Genomic DNA, 27,183 nt, shown 5'->3' with positions numbered 1-27,183 from the left:
AAGGTCCACTCACAGTATGTGGTCAATCCTGACGTCGCTCGGTATTTTCCTCGTATGGAGACTCCTCTCGTCCTGTACGAATAGCACTCGTAAAAATATATTTACAGGACGGAAATTAACTTTACGATAATTAGAAATTGAAATTCAAAACGTCCCCCTTCAAAATCCAACTTCTCAATTCACATCGAATCCATCCGTAATTCTCCAATAATATTCATTCATCGATATATAAATTCTAGAGTAAATTCGAAAGAAATTCGGCAATCGAATTCACGTAAATCGATAATTAACCATTTATACTCAATTTGTAATTCCTCCAATTTCCACCAAACTTCATGTATAAAATTTTACAATCATTATAGGATTTATGGAGCCAAAACAGTAATTAAAACGCAGCTCTACGCGCCACCCACAGTGGCCGCGCGTGGGGCCCACGCGCCGGCGACCACCACCTTCGATGGCCACCAAATTCTGGCAGCAGCAACATCACAACAGACCCAACAATTTCTTCAACTACAACACATTCCAATTTTACCTTAAAGTACTCGAAATTGGCCGGTGAAGAAAACCCAGAAAAACTTCCGAACCCTAGAATTTGCAATCGTCGATTCGACCTCCACACTGTAAATTGAAGTGAATGGCCTTAGGGGAAATGATCACGGGCTTGAGGCACCCCTACTGTCCCAATTTGATGGTCGGAAATGGCCGGAAACGGCAAAATCACCTGAAAGCTCAAACTGCCCCCTTGGACTTCCTTGCTTCGATTTGGGGTTTTCCGGCCAAATTGCTGAAATCCAAGGGCACCCGCGTGGAAAGGGGAAAGAGGCGACCTTGTGGTGGCCGGTTGTCCACCAGTTGATGGCCGAACGGCGGAGAATTGAGGGGAAGAAGAAACCGGCGAAAATGAGGGAGGAAGAGATCGGGGGAGAGGAAAGAGAAAGTTACCGTGGGTTTCCGAAAATGGAAACCTACAGTGGTAATTTTCCATATATATATATTTATTACCATGAACAGTAACTATCTTAATATACTCATGACTTTCGCATACGAACTCCAATTTTTACGTACCACACGTCCACAGACTCGGTTTAACGTCGCCTACAACTTCCGTGAAGAAAATTTTCTCAAATTTTAACCTGAACAAAAAGTCAACTTCTAGCCCCCCCTAAAAGGTATAGCTCTAACCGCGAATGGTAAAACATATAGTAATTCACTTAAACACAGTAAAAGGATAAATCAGATACGGGGCGTAACACTCATAGACTTTGAAAATCTTCCAAACCAAGCTCCTGGAGACTGCTTCAGGCCACACAAAGACTTCTTCAATTTACACACCTTGCCAACTTCACTTGGGTAATTCTTAACACCTAGGGGCACATCCATGTACACTTCTTCCTCTAAATTCCCATTAAGAAACGCATTCTTCACATCAAACTGGTGCAAAGGCCAATCTTTGTTTGCTACAAGTGAGATTAAAATCCGGACAGTATTGATCTTTGCCACAGGTGCAAAAGTCTCCTCATAATTAATCCCATAGCGTTGTGTATATCCCTTAGCAACCAACCTCGCCTTGTATCTATCAATAGTTCCATTGGCATTATGCTTCACAGTAAACACCCAACGACATCCTATAGTCTTCTTTCCAACCGGTATAGGTACTAGCTAGCTCCCATGTTGCATTCTTCTGAAGAGCTTTCAATTCTTCATTCATCGTCTTTGCCCATTTTGGATCCGTCAATGCATCCTGCACGTTACTGGTAATAGATACAGTAGACAATTGATCAACAACAAGTGCATGTGACCCGGAAATCCTATGGTTAGACATAGAGTTAGCTATAGGGTATTTAGTTTTGGCTTTGGTATCTGGTTCATATTGTTTCTTAGGAATTCCCTTGGTAACCCCTTATGATTTCCTAGGTTCAACACTGTCTATCCCAGAAGACTCATTAAAGTTTAGAGGTACCTAAGGTGGATCATTCTGAGCAGAATCTTCAGTTGGTGATGTAGAAGGGGAAATATCTTGTGTGTGAGCTTCAGATATGTCTTGATTTTGATTCAAATTATCCAAAAAAGTCATCGCAGGAAATGATCGATCGCTAGGGACCAAACAATCGATCGTTTGGCTTCTGGAAGTTTCTGCCTCACTACAAGAGAAATTGTCATCGACAACAACCCAATGTTGTCATAAAAAGTTTAAATTTCTCGCTGAATTGAAAATGCGACGACTTTAGGTTGTCGCAACCAGTTGTCGCCTTAGGTGTTTTACTGATTGTCAAAAGCGACGAAATTACACGGTTGTCGCTTTTTCAATATGCAACGCAATTGGTTCCTCACATATCACACATTATGAGACACACAAGTATGTTACCAAAAATTATATGCGAGACTTTATATTTGTTACTATTTTTAATATACAAGGCTTCGTTTATGTCGCATATTCCATTTGTGGGGGTTGTATGTTTGTCGCATTTTCGATAAGCGTCGCAATTCATTCCTCACATATGACATCTTACGAGATACATAAGTGTGTTATAGAATGCCATATGCGAGACTTCATGTTTGTTACAATTTCTAATATACGAGGCTTCGTTTACATTGCATATTCCGTCTACAAGGCTTATATGTTTGACCAAAAATGTATATGTGAGATTTATTTTTGTTGCAAAAAATAACTGTGAGGTTTTCGTTGCATATATTAATATGTGACACATATGCATTTGTTGTAGAAAATTATATCCAAACTCCTTGTTTGTCTCATATAATTTCGTCAAGGAACCAATTGTATCACAAATTGAAAAAGAGACAACTGTGTAATTTCATTGCTTTTTACATTCAGTAAAACACATTAAGCAACAACCGGTTATCGCCAGTTGCGACAACCCAAAATCGTCACATTTTCAATTAAGCGATAAATTTAAATTTTTTACAACAACTTTGGATTGACAAATGATATTGGCCATAACCCAAAGTTAAAATTGATATCTATTAGCTAATTTGGATACGAAATTGAATAGAAACTTGAAGCACAAAAAATATGCTTTACACTATAAAATGCATAGGTTCATAAACTATATGCATGGCGGATCTTATACATATAATTTCTTATACAAAAAGGGTAACTATCTAAATGGTTCTTGAAAAATACTGCTACTAGCCACTACATCTACCATGTCATTCATCTTCTTCCTGCTTCAAATCTTCCTCCATGACTAGACTGCTCCACTATGATTAGGATCCCATCGTCCACTGTGCCTCTAGATTAGACCCACCTTGAGTCTTCCATCTTATTCAACTTGTCCATTAGGTGGGGATAAAACAAGAGATAGAATGTCATCGATAATATAGAAACCTGCAAAATTCAATCAGCGTCCAAATAAGATGCAATCCAAGACAAAACCAGCACACCAAATACACACACACACAATACAACAGAAAAGAGAAAAGAATATAACAGAGGTTGTAAAGAAAGAGAGAAGGAGAAAACTAGTCCTTCATTATCAACCAATATGCCCAAATTACATGAATCCACAACAAAATCAGGACACACTAACAAACAGAAACCAAGAGATAGAATGTCATTGATAAGAGACTGGTGGTTTGAGGCCAAGAGAACACAAAAAGTAGCAGTAATTCACCAAGCGTCAATCTCATCAGCAAAAATATGGCATTTGTACCCCATAACTAAGGCAGTATCAAAATTTCACCATGGAAATTTGTTTTCAAAAATACCACAACAGTAGAGCAAGAGATAACATGCAACTTACAGTGTCCCAAATCTGAAACTTGATTGGTCGACCCTCGATAATGAAAATGGTGAGATTATGCACAGCTTGAACCTCTTTGTGAATTGCAAGAGCAAGCATAATTTCCCTACACCTGCTTCCACACCGAAACCCCAATTCTGTTCATAATCCGTAGCTCATTTGTTCCACAAAGACAAATTAGAGTAGATTTTTTCAACATCTAATCTAAACAAAATTGTAGTTCGATCCCAAATTTCCCAACAAGTAATTACAAAATAATGGAAAGGAGTCAAATTGGTATTGTAAATTCTCAATTAGATTAGTGGTTCTTTAGATTACCTTGGAAATGGCTAGAGCATCAAGATTTCCAAGGAGGTCATTGATGAGGTCATTCAATGTGGTCTTCTTGGGTACGGGTGGCGAGTCGGAGAGATGCAAAAAGACACACCAGAATGATAGCTTTCATTGCATCTACAAACCTAGGATTCACCAGAATCCATTGCAGCCCATATAGCTTCTGCATCAAGCCTGCATAGTACCACAACAACAAGAAGGCAAGTTGCTCAGTCTAATCCCAAATCCCAACTTATCCCATTAACTGAGTTTTCCACCCAAAATTGAAAAACTATTGATTAACTAAATAGAAAACATACCAAATTACATGGTGAATAGGGCAAGAAACAATCACCTCAGTTATCATTCCAGCTAAAGCACTGATAGTGAACTGTTCTGCATCAAAAAGCTTCATTTTGTTCCATATTCCTTGACCAATTGTATCACTAAAGTCACAAGTTCCGGAATAAACAATGTCATATTCATTCTAACTGCAAAGCATAAATATTGTTACCTACTCCATCTACATGAATGCTTCCACCCCAAGAGGAACCTTGGAAGATTCTCAAATGCTCGAATACACAGAGAAAAATCCAATCATCACATAGAACTCAATTAACCATTCAAGTTGAAATAAACTATATCTTTCACCATTTCAGTTGAAATAACTATTCAAATCAATAGTTACTTCTACTGCACCAACTAATTTATCTTATGGGGTTAACTTGGCATTAAGCATCAAGCATATATCTATCTTTGATCAAAGTTAGTTTAACAATAGCCAATGTTAAACATGCTACTTCAATAAGAATTCCTCCAGTCATATCAGCTCTTCATTTCTCTAAAATGCAATCAGCACCAAAACAAAATCAAAGCTCAATCATTAAAGCGAAGAAAGCAAAATTCTGTAGGATTTGATTGCCAAAAGATAACTAAAAATACAAATAGAACTCAATTATCATGATTACTTGCTACTGGTTTTGCTTTGCCTTTCGACGCGCCATTTCAGAGAACGAGGAGCGTGACGGCGGCATCCCCTCCGTTGTCTCGGCATTCATCACCATCCACTCATGACGAGAGATTGAGGGCGGAGGTTAGGTTGGTGATGACGAGAGAGAAGTTGTCTTGGGAGGCAGAGAAGAACACGGTCGCCAGCCTCTTTCTCTCTACATTTAGAGTGTGGAATCGTAATTAACTAGGTTTTTATTCTATGATTTCTATGTATTTATTATTTAGTTTGTGATAAAAACCCGTTCTTTTGATGGATTGGGCCCTTTTTTTTCAGTCAGATGGCGCCTTTTTAAAATAATTTTCATTCAAAATCTCTACATTTTGTATTATTTAGGGTTTAAAATTTACGATTTTAGACTATATATGGAAGATACCACACCACCGGCTATTATTCAAAAAATTTCATATGAGAGCGAGTTTGTGACATATAGACTGTAGTATGGTAGTTTAAGCAAGGGTACGTGTCTAATAGGAGCATAAATGCGACATATATCGTGTGCAATCCTTTACACTTCTCTTAGTTATTTCCTTTAAAAAGTCAGTTTTAATGTACTTTGTTTTCTTTTTAGATAGTTCGTGAAGCAGTTCAAGAGAAATAGGAGATTCAGGATGTCCTCTACGAAGATTCTTGTAATTTTGCACGAGGTGAAGGTCCTATGTCCCCCTTGTTGCAAGTTTTCAATTCTAATGCAATAAGTCAGGCGTCTAATTCAATTATAACCCTTGTTGCGGTCAACCCTTTATATACTTATACTTCCCTAAGGGGAGCTTAACCATTAGGAGATAAACTTCCCAAAATTTTTACACTGGTTGATATAACTCATACCCACGAGAGTGTAAGAGCTGACAGATCGAAAAAATAAGTTGTGAAAGACCGTTATGAGCATATTAGGTTTATGTGGTATTTAGGTTTTAAAGTTGACTTAGTAGATCTAAACACAAACGTCGACAAAAATAGCTGAAATTTTGACCACAACCATTTCTTCTTGTCATGATAACATCCAACGATCTAGGCCTGGGATTTTGAACCCGAGAACCGGTGGAACCGGACCGAGTCGGACCGAAACTGGAGGTTTGGTTCGGTTTCAACTTCTGAAAACATGTCAAAATGAAAGCACCGAACCGTTTTAGAAAACCCGGTTCGGTTCCGGTTATGCTTTTTCCATACTCTCCGGAACCGTTGGAACCGGTATATGGAGGCATGTAGGTCTAGTAGCTGAGTAGCCCATATATTCATTCACTGAAGCCCATGTATATGCAGACCTCAGGCCCGTTTCTTTGCAAGTCAACACGACATCACGACTTAAACACTCGACAAGTCGACAACCTCGACCTAAACGGCTTAACCTAAAAATCTCTCAACTCTCAAAGCCTCTAACACTCGACCTCAGACCTGCAGTCAAACACAGTGCACTTCCCTCAGTTCCCTTATTCAAAGTTCCAAACCCAGAATCCGTCTATCTTCATAACCCCATATGTGCTTCAAAACCCAAAATTCCAATTCTTAAATCCCAGTTTGTATCCCAAACCGGCAAATCGTTATCCCTAATTCCCAATTCCTCCCAAATCGTTCAACACTTCGACTGCAAATGAGTTTGAATTCACTTTCTTCTAATTCAAGTACTCGGAGTCCTGGAAATGAGATTATACCTGCAACACAGCAAGGAGAAGAGACTGAAGGAGCTCAGTCCCATCATCCTAGCACCACGAAGAAAAGTGTTGCAAAGATTGCTGCTGCAAAGAGAAAGAGGGCAGAGAAAGCGCAAAAACTGAAGAAATCTAAGGAGAGAAGTTGGATTTGGGCACATTTCATAAAGGTGGAGCACCCACTTATGGAGACTGTGGATGGAATTGAGCAGGAAGTTGGCCACAGCACAAGAGCACAATGTAAGTATTGTACTACTCACCTCGCATGTAATTCGACTAGTAATGGAACTAGTTCTCTGATTAAACACATAGAGGTAATATGCAAGGAATATCCGGGTAGAAAAGAATTAGCAGCGAGTCAAACTCAGCTTGGTGCTGATGACTTGGATGAAAATATGGTAACTAGGCACTGGACTCAAGAAGCTTGCATTCAAGCTGCTACGGTTATGATAGTGATGGATGAAATGCCCTTTAGTTCCATAGTAAGACCAGGGTTTAAGTATTTCTGTAAGGTGGCTATTCCGAAATGGAAAATTCCTTGTAGGAAGGTTATAGTGAAATTTTTTTTGAAAATGTATCAATCGAAGAAGGAATTCAGAGCTTAGGAAGGAATTAAGTTGTCATTGTGTGTGCTTGACAACCGATACTTGGACATCCCTTCAAAACATCAACTATATGGTCTTGACTGCCCATTTCATAGATAATGGGTGGAAATTGCACAAGAGAGTTCTAAATTTTTGTGTAATATCAAATCATCAAGGAGTTACAATCGGAAGAATTTTGGAGTCATGTTTGAGGGCTTGGTCTATTGATAGAGTCTTAACTATTTCTGTGGATAATGCTTCTGCAAATAAGCATGCCATAGATTACATTAGGAACAAAATGAACGATTAGGAAAAGAGTGCTATTTTTGGTGGGAAATATCTGCATGTCCGCTGTTTAGCACATATAGTCAATCTCATTGTGAGGTCTGCCCTACATTTACTGGATAAATCTGTGTCTAGTATAAGGAATGCAGTTCGATATGTTAGATCAAGCTCATCAAGGTTAGATGCATTTAGGTCTTGTATTGAAAAAGAGGTGGATGATTGCAAGAGGATTTGTGTGTTGGATGTTCCAACAAGGTGGAATTTCACCTACATTATGTTGGAAACAGCTTTAGAGCTTAGAAAGGCATTTGATAGGCTGAAAGATGATGAGGATAGCAAGTACACGTCTTATTTTGATGAAGATGAAGAGGCTGTTGAGGAAGATGGTAAAGAGCCGGATGATTTCAGTGTTGATTTATCTGCAATTAGGAGCAGCAGGGCATCTAGGAAGAGGGTTGGACCACCTAATGCAGCAGATTGGGAAAAGGCAATTGTGTTTGTCAAATTCTTGAAGGTATTTTACAATGCAACATTGAGTGTTAGTGCCACAAATCACCCTACCTCACCAAAAGCTTTCCATGATATTGTTTCAATCCATGTTGAGATTGAAGATCTGTTTTGTCAACCAGTGGACAACCATGATGTTACACAAAAGATCCTATTTCAGATGGCGCAGAAGATGAGGGTCAAGTACCAAAAATATTTTGGAAAGCTTGGGGACATCAACCAACTATTGCTGGTTGCCTTGGTTTTGGATCCGAGGTATAAGATTCTATTTTTTTAAAATGTGTGCAAGAAGATGTTGAACATGGAGGATTTAGTGATTAAGAAAAAGAGTGCTGAATTGAAAGAATTGGTGGTCTCCTTGACTGATCTGTATGCAGCTGCGCTACCCTCATAGAGTTCACAAAGAACTAGATCATCTGAGGTGACTCAAACTGCTGGCAGTAGCAGATACACTTCAACTAGAGTTACCGGGAAGATGTCAGATATGCTTGAGGAATGGGATAGAGAGCTTGAAGATGGTGATGCAGTGGTGGTGAACAATGAGGTAGATAGGTACCTTCTACACCATATAGAGAAGCCTCCTAAAGGCACTGAGTTTAATATTTTGACATGGTGGAAGCTGAATGGTCCTAAATATCTTAACCTCCAAACTGTTGCCAAAGATGTTTCTTGCCATCCAAGTATCGACAGTGGCAAGTAAATCTACTTTTAGCACCGGAAAGAGGATTATAGATCCTCATAGGAGTTCTTTGACTCCTAGATCAATTGAGGCATTAATTTGCCTTCAAAACTGGCTGAAATCAGATTCCATTACCGGCTTGGCTTATGTTCCTACTCCGGAGGAAATGGAATGGTTTGAAGAAGTGGAACAAGGTGTGATAACTTGAGTTGCTTGTGTTTTTTAGTTTTCTGTCACTTTCGATGCAGTTTCTAACTTGCTGATCTAATCCAATTGTTTCCAATATTTGTTATGCAGAACAAGATAAAGAAGAAAGGGAAAGGAAAGAGAAGGAGGCAATTGCATTATCGATACCTTCAAAGGCTAGTAAGGCCAGTAGGACATCCACAACTTCTGATGCAGCTAAGTCAACCAACAAAACTTCAAGAACCATCAAAGTGACTGCCTAAGGTGAGCAACTTCACTTCAGTTTATGGCTTTATGAGTTTATGCTTTGTTCAGTTTGTTGTTCAGTTTTGGCTATTTTGATGCAGTTTCTGGTTTGATTATGCCATTATGCAGCTTTTGACTCATTTGTGTACTCAGTTGATTATTGATGATGTTTGCCACTTTCATTCAATGTGGTTTTTGATTCTCTTTTGGTTTGTTTCTATTTTGGTTCCAAGTTTTACAACTGTTTTGCTTCTGTTTTGGTTCCAAGTTTTGGGATTGTTTTGCGTCTGCTTTGGTCCATGTGTTGGGACTGTTATGCTTCTATTTTGGTTCCATGTTTTGGTCTCATGTCCAATTATACTATTAATGCAGGAATTCAGTTTTAAAGCAGCTATCTCTATGGATCACAGAAGGATGCAATTTGGAAGTTGGAATGTGGAGTAAACTGGTTTATTGATTTCAGTTTGGTTCTTTTTTCATTGAAAGAATGAAAGATGTTTATGTGCAAGACTGCAACATTTGTGGATTAATGCTTTGTGGCTTTGTGCAATGTAGTGATTGTACTGCATCAGTTCATTGATGGACTGTTATCTTTGTTTCATTGAAAGATGTTTATGTGCAAGACTGTAATATTTGTGGATTAATGCTATGTATTTAACTATTTCTGGAGATGGAACATTGAGGTTCATCAGGTGAGTAGGTTTATATGTGCGATGTTATAGTCTTGTCACTCTTGTGTAGCTGGAAAACTGTAAAAACAGTTTCAGTTTGTGGTTATGTACAGGAACCGAAAACATATAGACAGAACCGAAAACGGATTAAAACTGAACCGAACCGTTCCAGAGCGATTCCTACTAAAAATAACATTGTAACTGAACCGGAATAAGCTAAACGATTCCAGTTCTGCCTAAAAATAACGTTTTCAAAACCGATCCCAGGCCTACAACGATCAATTTTGATAAATTCTATTTTATCCACCTTATTTCTTATGGAAGATATACTTTTTCATATAAGTAATGACTTGGATACACATTTACACAAGCGTACGTATCATTGTCAAGATAGGGAAATATTATGCCCAAAGTTTATCGTACCACGGGGATTAGTGGCTAACCCACAATCCTTGGGTAATCGGAAATAAAGACACTTAGCAAACAAAGAAAAGAAAAATAAAATAAATAAAAATGCTATTCTAAGGCACCAAGCCTTAGCAATGCTCGGCTTTAGTTTTCACCAAAGCCTAATCAAAACTAAGAGCCTAGTGGTGGATATGCACAAATGAGTGAGTTCAATATTTGGGAGTTGATTTTAGATTAACAAAATGTAATCAAATGTAAAGCAACTAATAAAAATGCAAAGAAATTAATAAAAGTGTAACCAAATAAATGGGAATGTCGGGTGTTAGGGAGGTTCCTTCACCCAAATTCTATGTGTCGGAAGCTAATATAATGTAGATGCAAATCTCCTACGTTGGCGGTAGTCGTATCCAAGGCGGTTCAAGGCTCAAGGACCGAAATTCCATTCATGGTATTCCTACTCCTGTTCAAGGGTCGTAGGAACTCACTTGACATAAATTAGAGCCGGTTCAAGGGTCACTAATTCACATCAAGAGGCCTAGACTTCGAGGAATTAGACTACTAAGCGACCCGCCCGCGCAATCACGCAACGGGTGTAAATCACCATGCTTATAACCCCTCGAATACGAAATTGAAGGTTTCTAGCTTAGGAATTAGAGGGGGTCAAGCCTCTAACTCCGTCCTAGGCATGCTCAAAATACACACCCTAGAGTTGACTAGGCTCCTAGACATGCATTTTAACCCAACAAAAATATATATAAGCATCCATCATATGAAAATTGCATCATTACATTAAATTAAACATCTTTTACACAAAATTTGGGCTAGGGCACACAACCCTAACTCCCAACAAGGAAATTACTCACAACCCATAAGCATAGACATCAAGATTACAAAATTCAAATAGCAAAGAGTAGAGAAGTGCGGGAGAAAACAAGGATAATCACAAATAGCTAAAAAGCTAGCATGACTAGCCTTGAATTACAACTCCCACAAAATACCCAAATATTGAATCTTGTAGAGGTTGAGCCAATTGATAGATCCTTGAAGCTTTGTGTGAGTAGTCCTTCAAATCTCAAAATAAAATAGAAAGAAAAAGAAGAAAAATGGAGGAGAAGGAGGAGAGAGAGCAGCCCAAAGGGGCTGCCTCTGTTTTGGTGGTTTCTGGTGCGGCTACTGTTGCTCCAGTCTTCTCCTCGGAGAATAAGGGTTGGTGCTATATATTTGGAGCCGTGGTGGCTGTTGATCAAAGAAAGAGGAAAAATGAATGCATCTTGTCCATTGGTCGAGAGGGGAAGAGAATTTAACGGTGATGGCTGCTGTGAATGTATAGGAGCACGTGCTGGTTTTTCTTTTGGTCGGGAGACAATGAAATGATCTTGGCCAGGACACGTGGCATGACCAAAATTGGTCTGGCGGTGCAGATGCAATGATCATCGTATTTGGTTAATTAAATGATTGTGTCATCATGGACTATTATATATGTAAATATATATATATATATATTTCTGTTTCTATTTCTAAAATCTATCCCGCTGCACATAACGTTATGGATTTATATTCCGCTCCTTCACCGGCATTGACTATGGTTAACCCATAACGATCACTTCGTCATTTTATCAGAAATTCCAAATTGCTCTATTTTTGCATCATTTTCTCTCAATTTCCGTAACTCCACTTATTACCTACAAAACAAATAAAATTGGATTAACTACATTATAATTGGCTCAAGTACGTTTAGCTTCTTTCTAGTGTTTTAGATACAATTACAAGTATATAAATGCTTGTAATCAAGTAACAAATAAGTTAGACCACATTAACATGCATATTGTGCAATCCAAAAAAAAAACCGAAATTGAAAATCGATAAAATTGACATTACCAATATATTTACCACGTAGTCTTAGATACTATGTAAAAATTAACCCAGTTTGCTGTCGTTTCGACACAGGTCAAAACGGTCAACCCTATATATACATATACACCTGAAAATTAACCCGGGTCGTTTTCGCATAATTTTTAGGACACCTAAACAATTTATTACAATTTTCAGAATGTTTCAAAATTTTGTTAAATTATTTTAAGCATAAAGGAAATTCACAGTGCAATCTAAGCCGTCTGTTTGTCTATTGCTTGATCAGGGCTCTTAAAATTAAAACAAATGAAGATTATATATATGGCTTAGATCAGATCAATGTATTGGAACACTTTCAGACTCCCCAACTGTTGGATGAGAGTATTATAAAATATGTATGCCCTAAAAATTTGAGCGAATTTCGGCATCGTTTCTATTTCGGCTAACCAATTAAAGTTACCTATACCCCTACATTTATTATCCAATAGGTCAACCATAATGACTTTAAAAGGGTCTTTCTAAATGTACCCGGCAAAAATCTATTTACACCCAACAAATCAATCTTGCATGAAAAGACAGTTGTATCCTCATATAAAATGACATTAAAAGTCATGATAAATTAAGATAATAACATAAGGGTATTATTGGACAAGTTGTTGGGTGTATTTAGTGATTCTATGATTTTGTTGGGTGTAAAAACTCTGCTGGGTGTACTTAGATATTTGCTGGGTACATTTAGAAACACCCCTTTAAAATCACTAGCACTAAAACCAAATCACAGCAAGCATAAATTACTATGATTCTCTAACCACACGATCGGTCTTCCAAATTATAATTGTCAAGACTTAGCATACTATAACTATAGACGATCATTACTTACCAATGTATGTGATCCAAAGAAGCTCCAACAAGGGAGCTCCCCCTACCAAAACCCAAAATCAATTTTTAAACCATTTCAAGAAAAAAAAAAAAAAAACACCATTTGATGATGAGATTGAAATAATTCATTGGACATCGAAAAATTCAGAAACCTTGCAAAAATAAAAAATGTGGCGACCAGAACCAAACGACATCGTCTCCAAGGGAAAAACTGCATCGTTTCCGGGGCTCTCGAAAATTTCAAAGATTTCATACGCTCGGTAATGAAATTGCAGAAGCGGGAAATTTCAAATTCCCTCCAATTCCTCCACTTTAGCTATCAGACATTCAGACCTTCCTTCAACCTCCACTTATTCCTGATCTCCATCGCCCATGGGATTTCAGTTTGATATGTTGGTCTAGGTTAAGTTACTTTCATGGCCAGCAGACCCTAGATCGGGAAAATCGATCCGACTGTTAAATCATCTGGCCGTCGTACATCTGGCCGCCGCTGCTCACAGTAGTCGGTTGCCTCTAGCGAATCTACAATTCACAAATTTTTCTGCAATAATCTGCTTCGTTTCGCTTCGATCAATCTCGACCACCTCAATATATATATATATATAGCCCTTCTTGGCTGCGGATATCCGCACCTAAGCAAAAGGTGCAGATTTCTAGTTTTTCCCCACTTTCCCATCATATTTTCACATCTTAATATATATATATATATATATATATATATATATATATATATATATATATATATATATATATATATACACAGCGCTTCTCCGGTGCGGACGTCCACACTTTTTGCTTAGGTGTGGATTTCCGGTTTTGACCCACTTTCCGATCACATTTTCACATCTTAGCCGTTCAGTTTTTAGGTTATAATGTATAGATCACCTCTACAAAATTTCAGCCAATTTGGTGATCGTTAAGGCATCCAAAACTGCAATTTACCATTATAAATACGAACGGTTCCGGTTCGACAGATTCGGTCCGTTCGTGTAAATTGCAATTTTGGATGCCTTAATGATCATCAAATTGGCTGAAATTTTGCAGAGATGATCTATACATTAGGATCTAAAAACTGAACGGCTAAGATGTAAAAATGTGATCGGAAAGTGGGTCAAAACTGGAAATCCGCACCTTTTTCTTCGGTGCGGATATCCGCACCTGAGCAAACTTTTATATATATATATATATGTATTTTTTTTTTTTCCTGAGATTTGCCGATTATGGTTACAATGAGTATGGGTTCAATATTTGCAGTTCAATATGTTGTGTCTATATGACGTATTTAGCAAGATGGCGGGACTATTTTCATTTTGTCGGAGCCCCTGGAAATCGAATCATGAGTTACAGTAAGCAACCCCAATCTTTGATATTGCTTTAAGTTTTTGAAAGGTTTTCTAAGATGAGGTACTACCGTTTTAGAAAGGCTCATGAGATGTTGAGTAAAATAGAGTTAAACATGTATGGAAGAATACTGATGGATATTGCTAATTGAGTAATTGATTTTAAATATGCTTTACATGATCTGTATGTGTGTTTATCTGAAGATATGTAAATAGCTGTGTGTTTCTATTGTAATTGCAGTTATGGGAAAGGTTGAGGGGCAAGGTGAGAAAGCTTTCAGGTTCGGGTGACATTGGTGGCGCAATGGAGCCTCTTCTTCATGGGGTGAATAAAAATTCACAAAACTATTCTTTTCTTCTCGCAATACTCCCATTTTTATTCCCTGCTCTTGAAGGACTAGTATATGGCTATGATATTGGTGCCACAGCTTGTGCTACAATTTCCCTAGAGTCAGCCACATTAAGCGGAGTATCAGAGTATGACCTTGTCATCTCTGCAAATTGGTCTTATAACTAGTGGCTCATTATCTGGTGCCTTGAGTGGCTCTTTGTTGGTCTTCAATGCTGGTGACGGCTTAGGAAGGAGGTTTGAGTTGATTTCGGCTGCTGTATTGTATTCTGTTGGAGCTCTAATAACGGCATTAGCACCTGACTTCCCAGTTTGATTGGGCTCCTTGTATTTGGTATATGGCTGAGACAGCTCCAACTCAGATACGAGGCCAACTATTATCTCTCAAAGAGAGAATTTATAGTGATTGGGATGGTTGTTTTGTTATGCAGTTGGTAGTTAGCGGACGTATTTGGTGGTTGGCGGTATATGTATGGACCTAGCATCCCTTTGGCAGTAATCATGGGAATTGGAATGCGGTGGTTACCGGAGTCACCTAGATGGATCCTTCTACCATACGGGGGAAAACGAAATATGCATGATTTAGAAAAGACTGCAACATGTTGCTTGTGTTGGCTTAGGGGTAGAGCTATCAGTCATTCAGCTCCTGCATTAGTAGAGGAGATGCTTGAGGAGCTTTATTTTGTGGTGGACATTGGAACCACAATTTATTAAACCGCATGTTGATTGTCGCTAATCATACATTAGTATCGAACGTAACTCATAATTTCTAATAAAGAGTTGTCCAACTCTATCAAGCATAAACTTAACCCGGGACATAACTGACAATCAAATTAGTTCTACATCCCACTTAGTGCAGGGTTAAACAAACACAAGCCGCTGGAAGCCCTCGTCATGACCAACAAGAAGCCAAAGGGCACATCAAGAACAAGACTCTTGCAAAACTTCTACCAGTTTGGGAGGTTTGATCGTTGTTCCTCATGCCAAGTTTTTGGTTGCAGAATAGATACCATGGCAGCATATCTGATTGGTGGCAGACACCTCCTGAAATATTGATTGCAAACAAGTTAACCACATCGATCCAATAAAATGCAACCTAAATATCTTTATGAATTGATTTTCAGAACATATAGAGATACACCAGCATAATGATCTGATCAAATACTTCTCGAGTATAAAATTATTCCTTGACAAAAATGTAATATAGTTGAAAGGCTTGTGATATGCAACGGCTCAGTAGTAAACCAAAGCCAAGTGGAGCTTCAATCCAGACTGCAAGTAAAATATACTTCAAGTAGTGCACAAAACAACAAAACATTCACAAATGATAAACTGCAAACCAACTTCAAAGACAAAAGCTGTGAATAACCTGCCAAAATGTAGCAAGACTGTCACCAATGTCTCTTTTCAAATTTCAGGAAATTGACAGACATCTGCATAAAACATGCATTTGCTTCAGTGGTGGCTAAGTTATCAAGGATATTATAAATAAACTGTGAACATCAAAATCTATAGTAATCTACCACAATTGACAACACAAGGTTGAAGCTGGCGAAAACTTGAATCACTGGAATCCAAAAGCCACTTCGCTTCGCACAAGGAAGTTTGTGAACCACAAAGGGCAAAATAAACTGCAAAATGAAAAGGACCACAGTTAGTCTATTGAACAAACTCATGTAAGATTACAGTTTCAGACTTTCAGGGATAACTCAGGCCCATTTTAGCAAACAAATCACTCGTAAAGTTCAAATCTGGAAAGACTTGATGTTTGATAGACAGCCAAAATATACACGCCCTACCTTTATGAATATAGCATCTCCTTGTGGGACACTTTTAAACATGTCTCCCCCAACATGCTCCGCACCTACACAAAACCAAAACCTTTTAGTAAGCCATTTCTATCACTTACATTGGTCTGAACACCAAGTCCATAGGAAACAGAAGTTGCAGCCAAGCATCAAACTATGCTCATTACAATACCTGGATAAGAAGGAGCATCATTTGTGCATTCCTAAATCGAGAGCATTCAACTTCAATTAATGTTATGAATAACCAGACTTGTCCTGCATCATTTTAGAATTTTTTTTCTATTAATTTTGCCTCTATAAATAACTTAACCTTCAATGTTTTCTGATATCATGCTCATCTGGGTTTTTCCCATCTTCCTCAAAACCAATGAAAAATTGTAAAAAAAAATAAAAAAATAAAAAAATAAAAAAAACCGAAAAATAAAAGTTGTAACATGTGACTCTAATGCTAGCATGACTGTCATTAGCCCATTACAGTACTACTCTTATACTAAAGCCAAAAAAGAACTACTTGTATATGACTTGTTTGCTGCTGGTGTGGTCTTTTACCCAGAGATATATGTCTACCCATATTAAAGGCACTGTAAATCTCTTCTGTGATTCTGATTGCAGATATTGGTAACAGTAAAGTGAGTATATTCCAAATTCTATTATGTTATATGGTATGTCATGCTGCACGAAAAAAGATCAGAAATTGAAAGGAAGCAAAGTTAAACCCTTCCACTGGTTTTGAATAGACAGAGCAGAGAAGCGAACATATACTCAATAGTTCTAAGAGCACAATCAGAAAGCCAGAGAAAGTCCAATTCTCCAACAAAGATACAAACCTGTTCATCTATTCCCAATTCTCCAATAAAGATATAAACTTGTTCATCTATTCTCATCAGAAAACAAAACCCAACATTTTATCGAATCCAATCCACCCAAAATTTCAGAGGAAATGAAATCAAAATCACAAACAAAAGCCCTTACCGAACTCGACTACTCGAGGTGATCACCAGGGGAGCGAAGCTGAAGGCGGCAATGGAGGTGGTAGACGATGGCGTGAGGTACCAAAGTTTGGGTTGATGAGATTCAAACTCCTTCAGACTCTCACAAAGTGTGAACTCCTCCCAAACCTGCTCAGTGCGGCATGTGCACTGCATGTGATTGCAGTAAACATAAATTCACTGACCTCAATGTTTTTTTTTTGGTATTCCTAACATCAACAGAGCGTGAAACCCACGCACTGTTAATTGGCCAGTTGGAGATCCACCCGGGGTGGAGAGCAGACGCTCTCCTGCGAATCAAGTTTCACTTGTCGAATTCCAAGACAATCATATTTTACTTTTAAGTGACAAGTATCCTGATAAGTTTTGTGGACTTTCAAGACAAATGCTTCCATAAAGATGCATGCTCCAAATTTCCTCGACTTTCTAGCTCTTTGGAGTCTAGCATGATGCTCCTTTATAAGGAGTGGATAAGAAAGGTAGTCACCAAGCTCAAACCACAAAAGAATAGTTAGAGAAGTTTTTTTTGATACGAGTATAGTTAGAGAAGTTATGGATCAGAGTTCTAATGCCCCTATGCATCTCTGCCATGTTAACAAGCTCACTATCTTCATTAATCGAACGTATACAGTCATACACTCCGTCGCTTTATCATTCTTGCTTTACTATAGAGCCTCTTTCTTCTTCCACGACACCAAAACACCCATCTTACCATCTCTTATTGTCTTTGCGGCCGAGCTCGTCTCCTCCTTCGAATGGCTTCTAAGCCAGGCATATCGGTGGAGACCCGTCTCTCGAACTGTGTTTCCGGAGAGATTGCCGGAAGATGACAAACTTCCTGCAGTCGACGTGTTCATTTGCACCGCTGATCCGGAGAAGGAGCCACCTGTTGAGGTGATGAACACTGTAATATCAGCCATGTCACTCGACTATCCACCCGAGAAGCTTCATGTGTATTTGTCAGATGATGCCGGTGCTGATGTGACTCTGAATGGTATGAGAGAGGCTTGGACGTTTGCAAAGTGGTGGATTCCATTTTGTAAGAGGTATAAGATCAAGTGCAGGTCTCCAAAAGCCTATTTCTCAGTAGCTGAGGATGAGAATGAAGATGATGATTTGGGGGGTACTGATTTCATACAAGAGAGACAAATTGTTCAGGTTATAAACATGATCCGAATCAATTTTGTGGCAGAGACATGCAATTTAGTGAATATTAGAGATGATAGGGTTGCTTAATTCGGTTACAGGAAAAATATGAGGTGTTTACGGAAAGAGTGAGAGAATACGCAAGGCATGGTGACACCGGGAGCAGTAAGCGTCGAGATCATTCTGCAGTCGTTGAGGTATTATAATTGAGAAGCAGTAATATATAAACATTTTGCCACACATAATTTAACATCAATTATCATTAATTTGTCATTAATTATTATTCCAATATTTTCCCCATATTGTACTTAAATTTGATACTTACACATATACCTAAATACCTACCTACCATTCCAATGGTTAAACTTTCCTTCACTCTTCTACCAGAGACTTTTATAACTAACTTGTCATCTACTCATTCCAATGTTGTCCCCATATTGTACTTAAATTTGTTACTTACACATACCTAAATACCTACATACCATTCCAGTAGTTAAACTTCACTCTTCTACCGTAGACTTTTATAACTAACTTGTCATCTACTCACTCCAAACTTTGCTTCACTCTAATAGTGCTAATTGAAAAAGTAAAATTGAACTCCCCACATAACATGTCAAAAAAATAAAGAAAAAAAAGTACCCATTCAAATCAGAAATCCATGATATGATATAATTTGGAGGTGTTGCATGCAGGTGATACAAGAAAGTTCTAGTAATCATGCATTTGAAGAAAATGAGGCAAAAAACATGCCTCTCCTTGTTTATGTCTCTCGCGAGAAAAGACCTTCTCATGCCCATCATTTCAAGGCTGGAGCTCTCAATGTTCTTGTATGCACATCTTTCCCTTTCCTCTTATGTATAACATATATGTATTTATGTTAAATTCTTGGCTTGATATGAACGCAAAACAAAATTTGCAGCTTCGGGTATCCGGTGTGATCAGTAACTCTCCCTTCATATTAGGGCTTGATTGTGACATGTATTGCAATGATCCAAGTTCAGCTCGGCAAGCAATGTGTTTCCACCTAGATCCCAAGCTCTCACCTACGCTAGCACTTGTGCAATTCCCTCAGAAATTCCACAACATCAGTAAGAATGACATCTACGACAGTCAGTTGAGAGAGTTGTTTTCGGTATGGATACAAAAACAAAACTATTCCTCAGAGTCTCAGACATATGCATGTAGTATTTCTATTTGTATTTGTATCTTTCATCTTTGACTAGTAAGTTGATGTTGACGTTTAGGTGCTATGGCAAGGTTTAGATGGACTTCAAGGGCCATGCTTATCCGGTACTGGCTATTACATCAAGAGGTTATCCTTGTATGGAAAATTCCTAAAGGAGGGTATGTATATTAAAGGATTGCGTACAAATCAGCCATTATCCTTGTTCAACAACCGCAAGCCACTCACTAAATTTAAATCACACCATTGTTTTCTTGGTCAATAACCAAACGGTGTTGTTACTTTCCGTTATATGAAGGGTGCCAACTTATGCAATATTGCAATGTGAATTTTTTCCGATATCGTACAAGTGATTATATTTTTAACTTGAGTGCATGTTGGTTCTGTGTTCTATATTACTCACTTTGCTTTGCTTGATAAAATTTTGTGCAGATCATGAGGATCTTATGGAACTTAGACAATATGTTGGTCCATCAAGTGAGTTCATAAAATCCCTGCTTGGAAACCACAATCCTAATATGAAAATGGCACAGCTAGCTGAGACCCAACAACTAGCCTCCTGTACCTATGAAGATGGCACCAAATGGGGTGAAGAGGTAAGTCCAACAACTGATGAAAGCTGAGAAAACCTTTTATCAAAGAAGTATGATTAACAGGCCGGTTTCTCTAATCCATGACAGGCTGGTTTCTTATACGCGTCTGTAGTGGAAGATTATTTCACAGGGTTCGCTAGCTTGCATTGCAAGGGTTGGAATTCAGTGTATTGCAATCCACCAAGGCCTCAGTTCTTGGGTAGTGGCGCCACTAATTTGAATGACGTTTTGGTCCAAAGGACAAGATGGAGTTCTGGGTTGGTTGATGTTGCCATCTCCAGATACTGCCCTCTTATATATGGTCTTTCTAAAATGTCTTTCCTTGAAAGTATGTGCTATGCATGGCTAGCAATTTACCCTATTTGCCGGTTCTTCTCACTCTGGTGCTTTGCAACTATACCTCAGCTTTGCCTAGTCAAGGGCATTTCCCTGTACCCTGAGGTAATAATTATGTTTTATTTTGAGGACCTTTTAAAAATAGACGCATTATAAATTTATAATATTGAGGACTTATATATAGAAACTATCAAAATGTTATCACACGAATGGGTTCGAGCACTACTTAAGAGTTGGAACATTACTCAAGAGAGTTTGAGCAGTACTTCAGTAGAGTGGCTAAATATCCTTAAAAGGACATTCTAACATGATGGTCATTTTCCTAATGTTTTCGCAGGTCTCAAGTTCGTATTTTTTGATATTTTCTCTTGTATTCCTCTCATCTGTTTTGAGACATTTACACGAGGTCCTCACAACAGAAGCGTCATTACAACATTGGATATACGAGCAAAGAATATGGATGATGAAAGCAATTACATCTCACTTATATGGTAGTCTTGATGCTTTTATGAAGAAATTTGGTTTGAGGGAAGCAAGTTTCTTCCCAACAAATAAAGCTGATGACGTTGAACAACTCAAGCGTCACACCGCGGGGGTATTCGATTTCCGAACCTCAGCACTTTTTCTTGTTCCATTGGCTTCACTGGTTATCTTGAACATGGCCTCTCTTTGTGTGGGCATTAGCAGAGTGATCTTTCAGGGGGAGTTGGAGAAGTTGTTTATACAAGTCTTCATACCATTTTATGCGGTGGTGGTCAATTACCCTATTATAGAAGGAATGCTAATAAGGAAAGACAGTGGTCGCATTCCACCATCAGTCACCCTATTGTCTGCTACAGCTTCAATCATTTTCTGCGTTTTGGGTTCAATCATTTTAATGTAGCAAGGTTATTTAACCTGCCCATTGTTTTTTCAGAGTCAATAATATATGTTATTAACTTCTTTCTTCAACTTTTTTGGGGAGAATGTATTGGTTGTAAAACCATAATTACATGCTCACAACATATGCACAACAATTATAAAATGATCAAGGCTTACCTTCTGCAATTACTGTCATGGATTCCATCTTATGCAACTGCTTAACTCGATCACTGAATGTGGTCTTCTGTTACTTACCAACTTGCTTCTCAATGGACAGAACTTATGCAATAGTCGTGGTAGTAATCAGGGACCAATTCATCTGTATATATATGAGACTTAAACCTCAAGAAGCTTCCCATTAAAGCATTCCTTGTCGGTTTAGGTTTCACTGTTAGATTTCTAATGTATCACAACTTGTAGCCTTTCTTGTAGACTAAGCAATGGATTACTATCCTCAATGAATTGATACACTACTTCATTAAGTCACTAGTATTGATTTACTGTTTGTATACATGTTAAACTAGGATTGATATTAAGCTAATCATCAATTACTTTATGATGATATGTGTTATGTCCATATTTGATCTTACAATCTCCCCCTTGGACTCACACATATCATGCTCGATGATTTGCATCAGAGAACATCAAAACCTACTTAACTTACTGAAGTGCGCGCCAGATAACAAACTCAAATAGAAAATCCATTCCAACATGGTTAGATCACAGTTACTTATGCAGAGCAAGAAACAGTATACATTTTAACAAAAATGCAGAGTTTCAAAACCACTAACACAAGCTTCTGCAATCCACATATGTTCAACCATAAGTGATACAATATATGTTAATGTGTATCAACAAGTAAACATATATTAGGTCCTACTTTATGTTTCTAAAACCAGAAACTCAAGCAAATTCACTGAACACTGATGGCTTAAAAATATTGCTTGAACCTTAACATCATGCTTCACATGATTTAAGCCATCTGATAGCAAGTATAACCTTAAGTACAAAATTGACAATTTTCAGAACATTTAATAAAAGCTGCAGCAATAACCAAAATCTGAAAATACCTCAAGAGAATTTATTGATAATAATAAGCTGCCATTACAAAAAGTTGTGATAAATAAAGTCAAAAGATCACAACTGAAAATACAAGAACTCAAAAACCTTAGAAATTTAAATTGCTCCAACTGGATTAACTCTACTGAACCTAATTAAGCATCTAGATTAGCTAAAACTTCAATGCTGGCTGTATGATTCTGGAATGCTGCTACTGACAAGGCCTTGGTGAAGGGGTCTGCTAGCTGTGAATTCGTGTCAATGCTCAAAACAGCTATCTCACCATGCTTAACCCTTTCTCTAACACTGTAATACTTTAAATCAATATGCTTAGAATTATTTGATCTTTTACTGTTCTTGCTAAAGAAAACTGCAACCTCATTGTCACAATAAATCACAAGTGTGCCAGCCACAATGTGACTCAATACTTTGGTCTGCATGAGAAAACTCCTAACCCAAAGTCCTTCACACACAGTTTCATATACTGCAATAAATTCAGCTTGCATAGTAGAAGTTGAAACAAGAGTTTGCTTCATGGTTTTCCAAGCAATAGCATCTCCTGCAAGCATGAACACATATCCACAAGTCGACTTCTTGGAGTCTGGATAATTCCCTGCAAAATCCGAGTCTGAGAATCCAACAAGTTTCAGATCCTCCACTTGCCTATAAACTAGCATGTGACTTTTAGTTTTCTGCAGGTATCTCAACACTTTCTTCCCAGCTACCTAATGTTCATGGCCTGGATTAGACTGGAATCTTGATAAAATCCCTACTGCAAAAGACAAGTCTGGCCTAGTGCAGACTTGTGCATACATGAGACTTCCTACAAGTCTAGCATAAGGCTTTGACTCCATATCTTCTTTCTCAACATCACTTTTGGAACTTTGCTTCTTGGTTAGTTTATCTCCTTTGGACATGGGGACTTCTCCAGCTGCACACTTCTCCATACCAAATCTCTTCAAAACTTTGGTAATATAATTCTGTTTAGACAAACCAAGTAGTCTCTGTGCTCCATCTCTTTTAATCTCAATGCCTAGTACATAGGATGCTTCTCCTAAGTCTTTCATGTCAAAATTCTTTGACAGAAAGCTCTTGGTGTCTTTAAGCAGTTTAATGTTACTGCTAGCCAAAAGTATATCATCAACATAGAGTACTAGGAAAATAAAATTGTTCTCAACTGTCTTCAAGTAAACACACTCATCAACAAGATTCTCTGTAAATCCAAAAGTACAAATCACATAATCAAATTTCTTGTACCACTGTCTAGAAGCTTGTTTAAGGCCATAAATTGATTTTCTTAACCTGCATACTAAGTTTTCACTTTCAGCTTGCACAAAACCTTCTGGCTGCTTCATATAAATCACTTCATCTAGTTCACCATTCAAAAAGGCTGTCTTAACATCCATTTGGTGTAGCTCCATATCAAAGTGAGCAACTAAAGCCATGATTATTCTAAACGAGTCTTTTGTAGAAACTGGAGAAAAAATCTCAGTAAAGTCAATGCCCTCCTTCTGTGTAAAACCCTTGGCAACTAATCTTGCTTTATGTCTCTCTACATTGCCATTTCCATCTCTTTTGGTTTTGAAAACCCATTTACAACCTATAGGTTTCTGATTAGGGTTAGGTTCAACTAATTCCCAAACCGCATTTTGACTCATGGAATTAATTTCTGCTTCCATTGCTAGCTGCCATTGATGAGATTCATTACTTCCAATGGCCTGGTTAAAAGTAGTCGGATCATTGTCCTCTGCGCAGTCCATTTCAATTTCTGCTTCTTGCAGATAAACAATGTAGTTACTCTCTTCCGCCCCCTCCCCCCATAAGTTGGATTTCTTGCTCTCTGTGATCTTCTAGGTTACATGACCAGTTACATGGTCAGTTACATGGTCAGTTACATGACCAGTTACATGACCAGTTACTTGATCAGGCACAGTGTGAAGACCCAAAATTCTCAGTTAAATATTTTGTAATTCGATATTTGTTCAATCATATGAAATATGAATTGTGGGCATGATTCGTATGTCGTTGTATGAGAAAATTATACTCAAATGACTTTATTTTCGAAACGAACATTATTTAGGGAGGTCTCTAAAATCGACTTTTTATACGTACGAAAATTGGGAAAACTTCCTTCACGAAAGTTGTAGAGCTCGTCGATAAAAGTTCGTGCATATGCGGAACGTAAGAATCGGAGTTCGTATGAAGAAGTTATCGCGCTTGGAAAAGTTTCCATTTTGGGTATATATACCTAGCTATTTTTGGAAATTTTCAAAAATAGCTAGGGTTTCCATTTTTGGTAGCCGCACAGTTTTTTTCTCTCTCTCTCCCTCCCGAGCCCGAGCCGAAAACAGAGCAAGGAGTCTCCGGCTCCGTTCTCCCTCCTCCGGCCACCAAACCACCTCCCACGGCTTCGTCTCGACCATGCGCAGCTGCTAGTGGCAGCCTTGCGCCGTGGCACGGCTTGTACCGGCGGCAGGAAGCTTGTTTCCATTTCCGGCCGTTTTGAGTGCGAAGTGAATATCTCGAGCTACCGGCCACCAAAACTCGAGGTTCTTGGCTTTTTGAACTCACCTTGAGTTTCTAGACAAGAACCAAGAAGGACAGAACCTGAAGTGATCGATTTACGCTCGTCGGAGGCCTTGCCATTTTCTGCAGATTTTCCGGCCAAACCGGACTGTTTTGGTAATTTTCGACCACTTCCACTCGTTTTTTGACTTCGTGATTGTTATGAAAGTTTCTCAAAATGATTAAACGAAGAGTAAAAGCCCGGCCCCGACACCTTTGGCGGTGGTCGGCGGCGGATCTGTCCCTAACTCCGACGGCCTTTTCCGGCCACCTCCGGGGGTCCCAAGGGCAGTTTCTGCCCATTTTTATGTTCTACGTGTTCATACAATCATTTCGATATATAGCATGTGAATTTTGGATATCGTATAATTTAGTTGTGAATTTTACGATTTCGTTCGATTTCTATCGTTCGATTTGTGATCTGTGAAGATTCGGACCGTCCGATAGACTTATAGTTTTGATACAATGATCGTAGGACTGTCCCGAAGACTTTGTGTGGTCACGGGTGAAGATCCGACCGTTGGATCTTCATATAAGTGCGTTTTTGAATTGTACGCGAAGTTAATTATCGTATTTGGTTAGGTGATTGACGGTTTGAGTTGGCGGACGATTGTGAACCGTATTTTAAGCTGTTGAGAAGACGCAGCGGGATTGGAGGTGAGTAAATCTCACATGGTTCATTTACGAACCGAATTTCCTTATCGCACGATTTATTATTATGTTTGAAAAATGGTTTTAAGAAAATGAATTTTTAAGTATATAAAAATGAATTTCTCGATTTTGCATCATGTGAACTATAGTTGGTATTAGTGATCATTCCTGTGTGGATGGTTACGTATATATATATTTACGTGATTATATAAGGAATGGTGTGACATTGAGGTGTGTGTGGAATTGTGATAGCTTGTTATGATATGATATTGTTTGTGCAATTGCCATGATTAATTGTGATAATGATGATTGATGAATATTTGTGATAATCATGTTGACCTTGTGAGTTGAATAGAAAGTAGATAATGTAGGGTTCCGAGGACCAAATGGTCTAAGGTTCTTCGGTTTAATGATAACCGGAGTGTATGTGTTCTGAGGACAGGGGAAAGGTCCAAAGTTCGACCGTTAAATAATAACGGGGATATATTGTTCTGAGGACATGAAATAGTCCAAAGTTCGCGGGTTACTGAGTTAACCTGGAGGTGTCGTTGCTTGACCCTAGGCCAAGGTGTCAGAGGTAACGAGGCGGTTAGAGCTCTAACGTGGGGCCAAAGTGGCGATAGTTGTGATTAGGTGCCAAAGTGGCGAGAGTTGTGATTTGGTAATTGTAGAAATGTGTTCCATGTCGTTTCATGTGTGTCGGATTGATGTTTCTTTGTGGATGTTGAGATTGTTGAATGTTTACTTGAGTTAAAAGATTTGTGATTTAATAAATCAACCGTTCATTCTTATTTACTCATACGAGCTTTCAGAAAGCTTACCGGGTTTTGTGTTGTTGCAATCCCGGTACACTATTCAAACGGTGTAGCGGATAATCCTGCAGGTCAGGATAATCAGGGTGGAGAGCGAGCTGCGTAGGGCAGCAGGGTTGAGACCAGCACTTGGTCTATTTTGGTGTGTTTTGTAGACTCTTTTGAGCATAACATTTTATTTATGTTAGTATTGTAATAATTGACTCGAGAGATAGTTTGCTACGAGGTTTGTGTTATGTTTTGTGAGATGTTGGTTTTGGGAAAAAAATTCAGGACGTTATTTGTTTAGTTGTATTCATGTTTCGGATTTGAATTTATTATTCGAAATTCGGAGCGTGACAGACAGTTACGTGGTCAGTTACTCGACCAGTGACTCGATCAGTTACATCTTGTTCTAAAGGCAACACAACACTTATATTCTCATCCGACACAATTTCCTCAAAATCTGAGGTTAAATCCTC

The 27,183-nt window shown here is 38.4% G+C and overlaps 1 protein-coding gene and 1 long non-coding RNA gene across 4 annotated transcripts; one reads left to right on the top strand and one right to left on the bottom strand.

Annotated features, from left to right (window-relative positions):
• Nucleotides 1-2,949: 2,949 nt before the first annotated feature.
• LOC133712388 (uncharacterized) lies at nucleotides 2,950-5,253 on the bottom strand. Of its 3 annotated transcripts, none has more exons than XR_009847359.1 (5): nucleotides 4,591-5,253; nucleotides 4,432-4,472; nucleotides 4,083-4,271; nucleotides 3,765-3,876; nucleotides 2,950-3,349 (listed from the first exon to the last, which is right to left on the bottom strand). It is a non-coding gene; the product is annotated as an uncharacterized LOC133712388 (long non-coding RNA). The 3 variants fall into 3 exon arrangements; XR_009847358.1 differs by having other exon boundaries at nucleotides 5,045-5,253; XR_009847357.1 differs by having other exon boundaries at nucleotides 2,952-3,349; nucleotides 4,432-5,253.
• A 12,246-nt stretch (nucleotides 5,254-17,499) lies between these two features.
• LOC133709847 (cellulose synthase-like protein G2) lies at nucleotides 17,500-21,716 on the top strand. The gene is made up of 8 exons (XM_062135766.1): nucleotides 17,500-18,674; nucleotides 18,764-18,859; nucleotides 19,355-19,489; nucleotides 19,582-19,794; nucleotides 19,907-20,006; nucleotides 20,278-20,441; nucleotides 20,526-20,879; nucleotides 21,112-21,716. The coding sequence occupies exons 1-8, from the start codon at nucleotides 18,069-18,071 to the stop codon at nucleotides 21,655-21,657; spliced, it is 2,214 nt and encodes a 737-aa protein (XP_061991750.1). The 5' UTR covers nucleotides 17,500-18,068; the 3' UTR covers nucleotides 21,658-21,716.
• The last annotated feature ends 5,467 nt before the right edge of the window (nucleotides 21,717-27,183 follow it).

Source organism: Rosa rugosa, chromosome 5 (assembly GCF_958449725.1).
Source record: "Rosa rugosa chromosome 5, drRosRugo1.1, whole genome shotgun sequence".
NCBI lineage: Eukaryota > Viridiplantae > Streptophyta > Magnoliopsida > Rosales > Rosaceae > Rosa > Rosa rugosa.
Note: the sequence above shows the minus strand (reverse complement) of the source record. Positions and strands in the feature narration are given on the sequence as shown.